This window comes from Sinocyclocheilus grahami, unplaced genomic scaffold (genome assembly GCF_001515645.1).
Source record: "Sinocyclocheilus grahami isolate Dianchi unplaced genomic scaffold, SAMN03320097.WGS_v1.1 scaffold288.1, whole genome shotgun sequence".
Taxonomy (NCBI): Eukaryota; Metazoa; Chordata; class Actinopteri; order Cypriniformes; family Cyprinidae; genus Sinocyclocheilus; species Sinocyclocheilus grahami.
The window spans coordinates 1,983,985-1,997,606 of record NW_015505467.1 but is presented as its reverse complement, the minus strand read 5'-3'; the positions used below and the strand labels follow the sequence as shown (position 1 = coordinate 1,997,606).

Here is a 13,622-nt window from a genome sequence, read left to right as displayed (position 1 = left end):
AAAAAAAAGTTACATTTATAGTCATTCCCTCAGTAGCAGAAACCCTCCTTTTTTACATTAAAAAAATTGTCATAAATGCTGCATGAATGTATCATCACAGTATGTGACTACCTTTTGGTCTTTCGCCATTTTGAAGACAAAATATGTAACTTTTACAAAACATAAATTTGTCAACACAGCACAAACAAAGAGATGTGTATAATATATTAATTTAAATGTGAGCATTTTGTGAAAATGTCTTTTGCACGCTATAGGGAATCTGCGTATTTCTCTCAAGGACTGCAGAAAACAGCCCCTGATTTGTAGTAAATATTACAGTGACAATTTCAATTAAGTTATTATCAAAAATTCAATTATGATGTTTTCCATACAACCATATTAAATTGCAGTGTGATAACTTACTGTCTTTGTATATTTATATGGCACAAATAGTAAGAGTATTATGCTATTCCGAGTTCAGCTACTGTCTTCATGAGTGAATCACTGAATCATTCACTCAATTGATTTGATTCAGTTCAAACTCAACTCAACAGAGCATAAATAAATAAATTGGTCATTTGCATTGAGCCTGATCTCATGACAAAAACGTACCTGTGGGAACATTTTCGCAAGACGCGAAATACATACCACCATGGACGATTTGTGACATATTCGATGTGAAATATCCACTGAGTGGCGCTAAAAGAGTGTTTGTTTTTTTCCCGGAAAAGAAGAACGTCTCAGGTTACTTATGTAACCATGGTTCCCTGAGTAGGGAACGAGACACTGTGTCCTCTAAGGGTCGCTATGGGGAACACCTCGTCGTGACCCGTCTCTGAAGCATACACTGAAAAAACACCAACAACACGTTGGCCGGCGACAGCCATGACGTCACTATCGGCGCGACTATAGTATAAATAGGCACCGGGAGAACACATCATCCACTTCTTCGTCTGAAGCTTGCGTCCGCAGCATTGCAAGAAACCTAGAGGAGACAGTGTCTCGTTCCCTACTCAGGGAACCATGGTTACATAAGTAACCTGAGATGTTTTCTTTCATGGTAACTTCGAACTGCGTCCTCTAGGGGTCGCTATGGGGAACAGTATACCCACGCCGCCATGCTGAGGGGAGTGCATGCCAGAAACCATGGCGAGCACTAAGTACCAACTCTACCATATTGCCATGGGAGTTGCCCCTGGGACGTTAGACGGCTGTCAGTGACATTATTCCCTACGGCCAAAGGCCTAGGCTACATACCCCAAAAAACTTACCTGTTAGGGCCAGAACTCCTGGGCCCACTCGAAAGAAAGCACCATGCTCACAATAACCCTCAATGGTGAGAGGAGCGATACTTCCAGAGTGTGTCGACAGAGACACATTAGATGAGTGGAGCCCAAGGTACCGGGGTCTAAACCAACTCAGAGAAAGGTAACGAGGTTAATAACGCATAACCCTTACCATATAGGATTTAAGAAAAGCGTAATGTGCACACTTACCACTTATGTGGATTTTAGAAAGTGGGCAAAGCATAACGTGTGCACTTACCATAGTATGGATTTAGAGTTTTCCAAGCATCTGTTCACAGATACCCGGAAGTACTGGGCCTAACGGTAGAGGCAAGCTCAAATACAACCCTCTAAGGTGAGGGGAGCAATGCCTGAGACAGCATTACACAAGAAGGTTCTCGCAAATGCCACCTATACTTACCGCTCGATGCCTCAGCAAGAGGGGATATCCTGGTGATCCCTCAGGGCCTCCTCAGATATTTCCAGCTTTTGCTGGGCTGAACCCAGCAGAGCACTGGCCCCTGGATCAGATAATGTTAATGAAATAACATCATCCTCCAGCGGCTCACTCTCTTCCACAGCCGACGATCGCAAAAGGGAAAACCCCTCTTCAAACTCATCGGTCAGATCCACCTGCGATCCCAATGAGCTCATTCTCCTCCGTGCCTCAGCAGGGGCGAGTCCTAAATCGCTGGAAGCAGATGGCTGCCTGTCTTTCCTCGAAAAGAGAGACAAACGAGAGCGGAGCTTTTTCATTGGAAAAACGCTCGCAGTGCAAGCCAATTGCCCCCTTGGAGACATCGCGTGCATGCTCTTCGCCCGTACAAATAACGCATAGATCGTGTGTGTCATCGGATGTTTGAACAACGACAACACGGATGCATACATCCTCTTAAATGCTTTGCTAGTGCTCGCCATAATGATATGAATAGATCGCTCTTACCACAGAAATGCACGCTTCAAACAAAACAGTCAATGAAGACGAAGAAGAGGATGATGTGTTCTCCCGGCGCCTATTTATACTATAGTCGCGCTTGTAGTGATGTCATGGCTGTCGCCGGCCAACGTGTTGTTGGTGTTTTTTCAATGTATGCTTCAGACACGGGTCACGACGAGGCGTTCCCCATAGCGACCCCTAGAGAACGCAGTGTCTCGTTCCCATGAAAGGGAACATGCTAGTGATGGGAAGTTTGGATCATTTTACGGACTCGGACCTTTGAGTCTCGTTCAGCAAAATTAACTAATCTTTTTTCGAGTCATTTCGTTCATTTTAGCAAAATATAATTAAAATGTTACATATTACTTCCCTAACACGTCTACTACTTACGCAAACGTTGATCACACTACAAACAATACAAAACTGCTATAAGACACGAAATACGTACCGCCATGTAACGATTCGTGACATATTCTATGTGAAATGTCCACTGAGTGGCGCTAAAAGAGTGTTTGTTTTTTTCCCGGAACAGAAGAACGTGGTCGTGCATATGGTACATATTATGTGCGTTGTTTTTGTATGTGAGTGGCGCTATAACTCTAATGATGCTCCATGACGTTTTATAATAATGTACCATTTGTACTACATCTAAACCTACCCAATAGTATGAACAAAAGCGAATGTGACGTAAAAACACAATTACAAGCATTTAGCTTGTTTTTTGATCTCTCATCTTTCAGCTCTTTCATAGTGAATCATGTTTTTGATGGAATTCGTACCAAGGATTCCACATCCTAAGTTAAATTCCGTGTCGGCTGAGCTACCGAGCAAGCCTTGTTACATCTAAAAAGAAAGCAAAATATATGGAGCTGTAATCATAACTGTGTATGAAAACGATTACAAGTGCTCGCTGTTTTACTCTAGTGTTCATTTCTGTTGGAAACTGCAGTGATATATACTTATTGGTAAATATTTCGCATTTTTCAAAAAAGTTCTCAGAGGTACTGTATGTTTTCGTCACGAGACCAGGTTGTTAACGTTTTATAAATGTAAGATTGGCTACTCAATAATAATTGTTGTATAAAAGCAATATCACATTTGCAATTACAGTGTTTTTCTAAAAATGTGACAAGCCTGTGATTACCTGTGGCACAAGTCCAACAAGAAAGAGTACTCTTGATTCTGATTTGCTCAGCGATTTTTACTGATATGTTTTATCAGATTCAACTATTGTTACTAGCTTTCTGGTATTGTATTTTGTATTGTATCGTTTTGGAGTAAATCTTATTTCTTCCAATTGTGTCTTCGATTAAACGCTGAGAGAAATCTTTTTATGTAGAAATTAAACTCTGGAACAAGGCTTTTGATTAAAAAGACTTTCGATAAAGTTGAATCTTAGAGATGTTGAAGTGTTTTTGTGTGTATTTCCTTTATGTCTGGTGGTTTGGTTTTTAGTCAGGCAGGTAATAAAGACTACAGCACTGTGCATACTGACAGCACAGTAATAAACAGCAGAGTCTGACTGAATGAGATCAGGGATTTTCAGAACTCCATTCAGTGTTTCTGTTCTTTCCAATTTAAACCGGTCTTTAAATTCATCCTCATAGTTGGGGTCACCTGTAGCACCATAACTTAACACAATCAGGACCATGGCTGTATCCTTCTGCTGATACCATAACATGTTTAGCATGTTACTATCATCATGACTACACTTTATCTCCACCATATTGTTCTTTTTGGCTAATATGTGTTTGGGGTTCTGTTGAACGGTCACACATGTCACCTTCCCTGTGGAAAAAAAAGGCAGGTTTTCACAGATATTTGATTTCATCAAAGAACAATACCAAAAAAAAAAGATTAATTATTAATCATATTGGCATCACAAAACATCTTACCTATATACAAGAAGAAATAAATGCACAGTCCATATACAGGTCTAAACATTCTTATATAGCAGGGTTAGAAACACTCTCAAAAAATAATGTTACTGAAGATGAAAAGGAATCCTCTACATTAAAATAAGCAATGTGCATCTCCCCCTACTGACTATCAAAAAGGTCTCATTTGAAGCTGTTTTTGGGGAGGGAGGAGTACAACGACGTCATTATCTGTATGATCTGTTAGTGCGAGTGCTTTGTTCTGTTGACTTGTCTGTTTAGCTTCATTTATTTGTGGATTAGGCAGGTGTGATTGCAGGGTGCCAACATTTTTGTCTAATAGTATACTGTCATTCATTCACTGTGTAAACTAGCAGCACACAGATACACAGCATCAATCCCGTCTGTAATATTCACTTTCAGGATCCATTTCTTTGTCTCTGTACTTGACACTTTGAAGGCAGTATCAAATCCCTTCTCAATCGATTCAGCAGTCCCGATGATGCTTGCAATAAGCACCGGTCCTTCACCATTTATCTGTCTGTACCAGTATTTGTAGTCATAGTCTGTATCATTCTGGTAACAGTGCATTTCAACTGAGGAGCCTGGAAGACTGGATATGTACTTCGGCCACTGAGTGATCAGAACACCATCACTGAAATCTGCTGGAAATACAAAGATAGTTCATATTTGTCATCCCATAAAAATCTACATCAGAGGAAAACCATTGAAATGTTGTCATAACATTACAAATTAATACCTTTGAGAAAAAGCAGTGACATGCATAGAAGGAGAAACATTGCCATTTAAAATGTCCTCTGTAAAGTGTATTCCACTTATCTATTCAATATAGGCTATTGAAAAACTAGAGATTTTAAAGTCACTCCCCTTTCTTACATCATGCTTAGGATAACTGTAATATAATTGGGTCTAACAATAAAATACAAATATTTTGAATGAAAATAAAATAAAGTCACAAATTACTTAAGAAATAATTTACATTTTAATAAGATGGAATTCAGCATACTGTAAATGAAATTCATTTTAATAGATATAAATTGATATAATTTTAGATAAGCCATACATTTTCAGTATACAGTATTACAGTATATTCTTACTTCCTGTTCTATTTCTAACTTAATTTGCAAATAAAGAAATAAATAAAATTAATTAAAAAAATATTTTGAACTTTTCTTGACATTAAAATGCTTTGTGAGATTCACTCAATTATAGCCACCAGTAATCATCCTCTTTTAGTTTAGAATTTCAACTCTGCTATAAGCTCTTTATCAGATTAGGAAGTATGTGTAATTTTACACCAAATACCACAGATCCTGCTGTATTTCCTGTTTTAATGCTTAGGTTATTAGTGAGGCAAGTAATTGAGTGTACAACACTGTGCCTTTTAGCAGCACAGTAGTAGACTGCAGAATCTGACAAACTCAGGTTAGAGATTTTCAAAGCTCCATTCACGGTGTCATCTCTGGTCATCTTGAATCTCTTCTGGAATTCAGGTTCATAGGCTGGGTCAGCTTTGCCATAGCTATAACCGATGAGGGCCAGTGATTTGCTGTTATGGAGTTGTTGATACCATAACATGATATCTAAGTCGTTGTCATCGTGTCTACAGGAGATCTCTGCCTCTATGTCTTGCTTTATGAATATAGACAAAGGCTGATCAAAATGAACACAATCTGACAGACCTATATGAAGAAAATGAAGAGTGAAATTAAGTATTCTTTTTTTAACTTTTTAGAGTTTTTTCAAAAGAGAATGAAATGGTGTAAAATAAATCAAGAACTTCCTACGTGCAAATAAGATGCTAAAAATGGCTATTCCATAAGCAACACGACACATCCTTTTCTCATGAAGTTGCACAGAGAGTAAGACTCAGCAACGAGAACACATTATCAGCACTTCTAATGTAGGTTTATTCACTAGAATTACACCTCCCCCTATCGTCACATATACAATACCACAGAAATGCTTACCACAGATTGTGCAGTTAAACAATATGGTAATGCTTACAAAAACAGCATTTTATGTGCTGTCTAAATTTGATTTTTTTATTTTATCTATCTATGTTGGTTAAAGGTTAACATGCATGACTGATGATTACCCTTGTGAAAAAATAAGTGTAATTAATTGTATTAAATGTGCACTTGTAGTGTACTTCAAATCCTGTTAAAAATATATTTTTAAAACACTACTTTTAGATGATTTAATATTAATGAAATAATGTCCACTTAAGTGTACTTAAAGAAAGTAAGTTGCATGACTGTTTCTTAACACATGTAAGTACACTTGAACTGTACTGTATTATGCAATATTACAGTAATTTATTTTAAATGTACTAAACTGAAACCTTATCATGTTTCAATATAAATTATTTTAAAGTATATTTTAGTTTACCATAAATGCTTGACAGTATTTGGCAGTGTGTGTGTGTGTGTGTGTGTGTGTACTCAAGTTCTACTTAAGTGGTTAAAAAAACATTCCTAATTTCAACTAATTGTATTTCATTTGAATACTATAAATTTAAACAAAAAATGTTGTTTAATTGTAATAAACATGCAGTTAAGTGTCCAGAAAATATGATTACAGTCCATTTGCAGTTTTGAATATTCCAGATATTGAATTTAATCTACATTTTCTTAAATATCATTATCATAATTGAATTATAATTGACCCATTTTAATGTAGTCCCCACAGACCTTAAAAAAACACAGCTAAGAAAAGAAAAATAGTAAAAATTACTGAATTCTTTTAAAGTAATTAAATTACTTTTAAAGCTAATTCTGTTTCAATTTATGCAATGTATACAAAAGTGTAAACATGGTTGTGTGTGAAATTGTTTAAATGCTTGGAGGTACACAATGGCTTTTCAGCTTTCTGGATTATGCCCAGCAAGGATGACATTGCTTCCAATTACTTGTATGATCAAGTCTGTTTCAATTTATGCAATGTATACAAAAGTGTAAACATGGTTGTGTGTGAAATTGTTTAAATGCTTGGAGGTACACAATGGCTTTTCAGCTTTCTGGATTATGCCCATCAAAAGAGAACAGTTTGTATTGTTCCTATATTACTAAAGTTCAATCAATAATATGCAATAGAACACTTCTGACGTTTCTGCAAGTAAATAAATAAATACATAAATATGATGATCAGCTACTTTAAACCAATGCTTATAAATATGGCTCTACTATGATCCTTTTACTATGAACTTCTATGTTACTTTATGAGCAGGACAGGTGTTTTTGTTGTACAAAGCAGAGTTTTGTCAAACTGTGTCGCTCACAGCACAGAAATACACTGCACTGTCTTCTGAAGTAAGACTGGAGATCTGAAGTGTCCCGTGGGTTTGTGAGTTCCCATAAATATGAAAGCGATAGTCCTTCTCAGGATTGAATGTTGTCGTGTAAAGGTGCCCAAGAAGTTTGAAGGATTCTCCTTGTGTTGTTTGTTGGTACCAGTAAAGATAGTAATAGCTGCTGTAAGTGTGAATGCAGCTGATGTTCATAGTGTCTCCCAGATGCTTTATCATGTCAGGAGGTTGATCAATGGATGAACCAAGAGAAATTTCTTTAGAGGGAAAAACACATTGATGCCATCAAAAGGTAAATTTTTTTTTTTTTACAGCAGTATAAACATTCCTCATTAAGAAGAGTACAAAAATTACCTGTGAACCAGAACAGCACATAGAAGAAAATGAAGGTAAGCTGCATCTTGAAATAAATGTCTGATTCTGATAGACTCATGCAAGAGAGATTACAGATTCTGAAATGACTGCAAATTGTTTAGCAACCTTGTGACTTGTTCTTATCTGTGATTGGGTGATTGTTGTTTAAGTCCTACCCAGTCAGAGGTTCTCAAAAAAAAATATCTGCCCAATGATTTATAGAGTACTAAGTTCAAAATGTGGGCTTGCTGTACTATGCACAAATGAAGCACAGTAATATGCAGCAAACAAAAATAAAAATGTTCAGCCAGCATTTTGTATCTGCTGTTAAATGAAACCATTTATGAGCAATTACTTCTAATTAACTAGCTACTTCAGAGTAAAGAAAGCCATACAGGTTTAGAACTACGTGAGTAAATGATGGCAGAATTTTTATTTTGAGATAACCCAACCCCTTAAGGTTTAGCTCAAATTCCAAGTGATTTAGTGCATATAGTCCATATATGCGGTGTTAAAAATACTCTATTTGTTTTATTGGCAGGTTTGCCATACAGGACGCATGGTGTGTGTTTTTTTATTTATCAAACAGGTGCAAAGTAAACAGTTTTTTGTCAGTGGTTATAAGGAATTGTACGGCTGTGCTTACTTGCTGCACAGAAATATACTGCACTGTCCTCAACAGATATGTTGGATATGAGCAGGAATGCATCCTCTTTTGCATGTCCTGTGATGTTAAATCGAGGTTTGAATTTATCCTCTTGAGAAGCTGTGCCGTAATTGAGCATTCCAATAAGCTCTAAAGAACCGCCATTGCTTTTCTGTTGATACCAGTACATGTATGGATAGTCATTGTCACCGTGACGACAAAAAAGCTTTGCCTCTTTCTCCTCCACTGTCTGTAGAAGATGTTTGGGAGACTGCTGAATGACAGGAGAACAAACCACACAAACTACAGGAGGGTGAGGAGCGCTTAACAATACATGTACATAAAATAACTTAGACTGCAATGCACTGTAAATGCTTACCTATGAACATGAAAGCAGTGAGTATCGTTAAAATGATTGCTCTAATCATGGTTATAGCATTCAACCAAGCAATAGAAGAAATAACATTAAATTCACAGTGCAATGATTGCCTCTCTAAATTGTTTCTTCTGCAGTTGAAAGATCTTATCACATATCTTGAGGCTGAGACTGTTGTTCACCTCAGAAAGGAACCACCTAGATGTTAGGTAATAGGTAGTTGCTTATTGGTCCAAATGAAAAAAGCGCACCCCCAAGTGTCTGTGAATAGTCTAGTCACATACAGCTCTGGATCCTCTTTTATTTCAAACTTTTTGCTTTTTAGCCCTATTCTGATGGGACTAGATTGCCTGGAGTTTTGCAAGTAGAGCATTTCCCAGGTTGGTCTTGAACCTGTGTCTCCTTGAGCAAAAACACTGATACAGTATGTGTCGAGACTCATGCACACGTCTGTGATAAAGGCCATTTTCCTAATGTTCTCTATTGAAACTCCCACATTTAACAAACTACACATACTGAAACATCACACTTTCATTGGTGCCCTCTATTTGTAAACATTCTTATTACCAGTTTTGGCATGAAGATGCAAGAAATCTTGTGGATTTTTTTTAATCAAACAGGTGCAAAGTGAACAGTTTTTGTCAGCGATTAAAAGGAACTGTATGACTGTGCAAACTAGCTGCGCAGAAATACATCGCACTGTCCTCAACAGATATGCTGGATATGAGCAGGAAAACATCCTCTTTCGCATGTCCTGTGATGTTAAATCGAGGTTTGAATTTATCCTCTTGAGAAGCTGTGCCGTAATTGAGCATTCCAATAAGCTCTAAAGAACCGCCATTGCTTTTCTGTTGATACCAGTACATGTACTGATAGTTGTTGTCACCGTGACGACAAAAAAGCTTTGCCTCTTTTTCCTCCACTGTCCGTAGATATTTGGGAGACTGCTGAATGACAGGAGAACAAACCACACAAACTACAAGAGGGTGAGGAGTGCATTACAATACATATACATCAAATAACGTAGACTGCAATGCACTGGAAATGCTTACCTATTAACATGAAAGCAGTAATTATCGTTAAAAGGATTGCTCTGATCATGATTATAACATTCAACCAAGTAACAGAAGAAATAACATTAAAATCACAGTGCAATAGCTGCCTCTCTAAATTGCTTCTTCTGCAGTCAAAAGAGCTTCTCACATATCTTATCACATATCTTGAGGCTGAGACTGTTGTTCACCTCAGAAAGGAACCACCTAGATGTTAGGGGATAGGTGCTTATTGGTCCAAATGAAAAAAGCCCACCCCCAAGTGTCTGTGATAGTCTGGTCACATACAGCTCTGGATCCTCCTTCATTGCCAATCTTTTTCCTTTTCTTTATGTGAAAATTATTTTGCCTTCTGTATCTGCAAAGTTCAGTTCACCCTTTCCAAGCTGGTTAGCTGGTTCAGTTGTGTTTGTTCAAGGTTGGAGCTGAAGGTAGATCTCCAAGAACAGGAAGAGGTACCCCTTGTTTATTGGCTCCTTGCTTTTAGCCCTATTCTGATGGGACTAGATTACCTGGAGAAATTTGTGCATCACTGATGTATTTTGTAATTTCCAGAAAACTGGAAGTAAAACATGCTCCATGCCAGCTTTGAACATGGGTCCCCATGAGCAAAAACACTCATCATGTGTTGAGTGTAATACACACATCTGTGATGAAGGCCATTTTGCTGTTGTTCTCTATTAAAACCCACATTTAACAAACAATACATACTGAAACGTCACATTTTCATTGGTGCCCCCTATTTGTAAATGTTCTTATTACCAATTTTGGCATGAAGATGCAAGACATCTTGTGGCTTTTTATTAATCAAACAGGTGCAAAGTGAACAGTTTTTGTCAGCGATTAAAAGGAATTGTATGGCTGTGCAAACTAGCTGCACATAAATAAACTGTGCTGATCCCAGCATTTATCCTGGTTATGAGCAGGAATGCATCTTTTGTAGAATGTCCTGTTATGTTAAATTGAGGTTTAAATTGTTCCTCTTGAGAAACTGTGCCATAATTGAGCATTCCAATAAGTTCTAAAGAATTGCCATTGCTTGTCTGTTGATACCAGTATGGGAATGTGTAGCTGCTGTCACCATGATGACAAGAAAGCTTTGCCTCTTTCTCCTCCACTGTTTGTAGAAGATGTTTGGGAGACTGCTGAATGACAGGAGAACAAACCACACAAACTACAAGTGGGCGAGGAGAACATAACAATGAATGTAAAATAAAGAACTTAGACTGCTTTGCACTGTAAACACTTACCTGGTAGCCAGTAAGTAGTGATTATAGTTAAAATGATTGCTCTGATCATGCTGATAACATTCAATAAAGGCAACAGAAGAAATAACATTAAATGCAGTGCCATGGCTGCCTCTCTAAATTGTTTCTTCTGCAGTCATGAGAGGTCACAGCTTGACACTAAAACTGTTGTTCACCTCAGGAAGAAATCACCTATACGTTAGGTTGGTCCAAATCAAAAAAGCCCACCCCCAAGTGTCTGTGATATTCTGGTCACAATCCAGCTCTGTATTGTCATTCAGTTCACATAAATGGGATTATTTTCATCTTCTGTATACAACAATTATGTTTGATATTTTAGGAAAATAAATACCTAACCTAAAGTGTTGTCTGTAACATAAACAGCGCAGGATAAGTTAAGAAATGATTTTTAATACATAGAATTGGGAGCTTGTGCAAATTCAAGTGCATTAGTCCTTGGTGCAGTTTTAAGATAAATCTAAAATACATTTTAGGGATTTAATTGGATTAAAAAATTACCAGTATTATTTTGGTCTTTTCTTCTTGACTTTTTTTGAGAGGACAGTGAAAACGTTTCAGGAAAGAACAACGAGATAGAGACTGAACTGGACTAGAATATGCTCTTGAACCTGGAACCATTAAGCCCCATACATACTGAAACCTCACATTTTCATTAGTGCCCTCTATTTGTAAAAACAGTTATTGCCAGATTTGGCATAAATATTCAAGTAACCTTGTGGCCTCATGCCAAACTTTTTTTTAATCAAACAGGTGCATACTGAAACGTCACATTTTCACTGGTGCCCCCTATTTGTAAATGTTCTTATTACCAATTTTGGCATGAAGATGCAAGACATCTTGTTGCTTTTTATTAATCAAACAGGTGCAAAGTGAACAGTTTTTTGTCAGCGGTTATAAGGAATTATATGGCTGTGCTTACTTGTTGCACAGAAATACACTGCGCTGTCCTCAGCAGATATGCTGGATATCAGCAGGAATGCATCTTTTGTAGCATGTCCTGATAGGGCAAATCGAGGTTTGAATTTTTCCTCTGGAGTACCTGAATCACCTGTCTGCATTCCAATAAGTTCCAAAGAACCGCCTTCATTTTTTTGTTGATACCAGAATAGGTATAGATAGCTGCTGTCACCATGGTGGCAAGAAATATTTGCCTCTTTCTCCTCCACTGTCTGTAGAAGATGTTTGGGAGACTGCTGAATGACAGGAGAACAAACCACACAAACTACAAGAGGGTGAGGAGCACACAACGGTATATGTATATTAAATAACATAGACTGCATTGCACTAGAAATACTTACCTGGTAACCAGTAAATAGAGATTATAGTTAAAATGCTTGATCTGATCATGATTATAACATTCAATAGAATAAATAAGATTACAATGCAGCAGTTGCTTCTCTAAATATTTGTTTCCTCTGCAGTCATAAGAGTACAGCTGTCATATATCAAGACCAAGACTGTTGTTCACCTCATTTGACTGGGTTGTCAACCCAGGTGCAGATGTGTCATGTGACGGGGGAGGGGTTTTTAGCGCAGGCTCCTATAAACCTGTAGCACTGTGCTGCACTCACTGCACAGAAATACACAGCACTGTGCTCAGCTTTCACAGACGACACCAGCAGGTACGCCTCTTTCTCTGCATCTCCTGTTATTGTGAAATCCTTTTTGTCAACCAAGTCCTGCTTGAATGAAAGAAAGCCAAGGTGCTCGAGATTTTGCCCATTAGACTGCTGGTACCAGTAGATTTTGTCATAGGTTTTGTCATGGTGACTGCAGGTGATGTTCATGGACGCTCCAGTAACTAAGAAAAGGTTTCTAGGAGTTTGTGTAACATTTAACATCAAACACAGTCCTGTAAGGCCATTAAATAAACAGATTAAACTACAGTGATTCCATAGATATGCAAGTATATATCTGCAAGTAATGTCTCACCAATGCAACACTGAAGCAGGAAACATTTGACTGGAAATTCACTCATGTTGAATTCTGGTTTGAATGAAAACTCACGGGTGAGCTAATCAAGTTTGTTGGAAAAATGGGTGGAGTCTGATTTATTCTGTTCACATCTACGTGTTTTTACTTCTACTGCCCCCTGCTGGGTTGGATATTGACTTATCTGCCATGTTATCAATAAATAATGTGCTATACATGGAATTTGTCAAATGTAAAAAGTTGTAATTGTTATCTGAGGGGCCAGGGCTATTTGTCGCACAAGACAATAAAAGGTTTTGAGTCAAAAATCCCAGTTATCAAAATGTGTTTTTTCTCAGGCAGTGGATATGTATGCTGTATGCAACTAGTTGCATACAGCAAACTTGTCTTTAATTAATCCTGTTAAACATTAAAAACTCAAATGTCATCATATTTTTAAAAATTTAATTACATAAACAAGTGAACAAAACAACACTTGCATACAATAATGCAAGAGTCAACTATAATGAAGGTAGATTTTAGCCTGAACTGTTTTCTAACAACAAAGCTTTAACATATGTTACAATTCTGTTGTAAATGTTTAATAG

The 13,622-nt window shown here is 37.4% G+C and overlaps 1 gene segment (V, D, J or C); it reads right to left on the bottom strand.

The window, feature by feature from the left end:
- Positions 1 to 12,608: 12,608 nt before the first annotated feature.
- LOC107600655 (Ig heavy chain V region-like) lies at positions 12,609 to 13,103 on the bottom strand. The segment is given in 2 exon segments: positions 12,609 to 12,955; positions 13,036 to 13,103. Coding segments are annotated over 2 exon segments (393 nt in total).
- Positions 13,104 to 13,622: the final 519 nt, after the last annotated feature.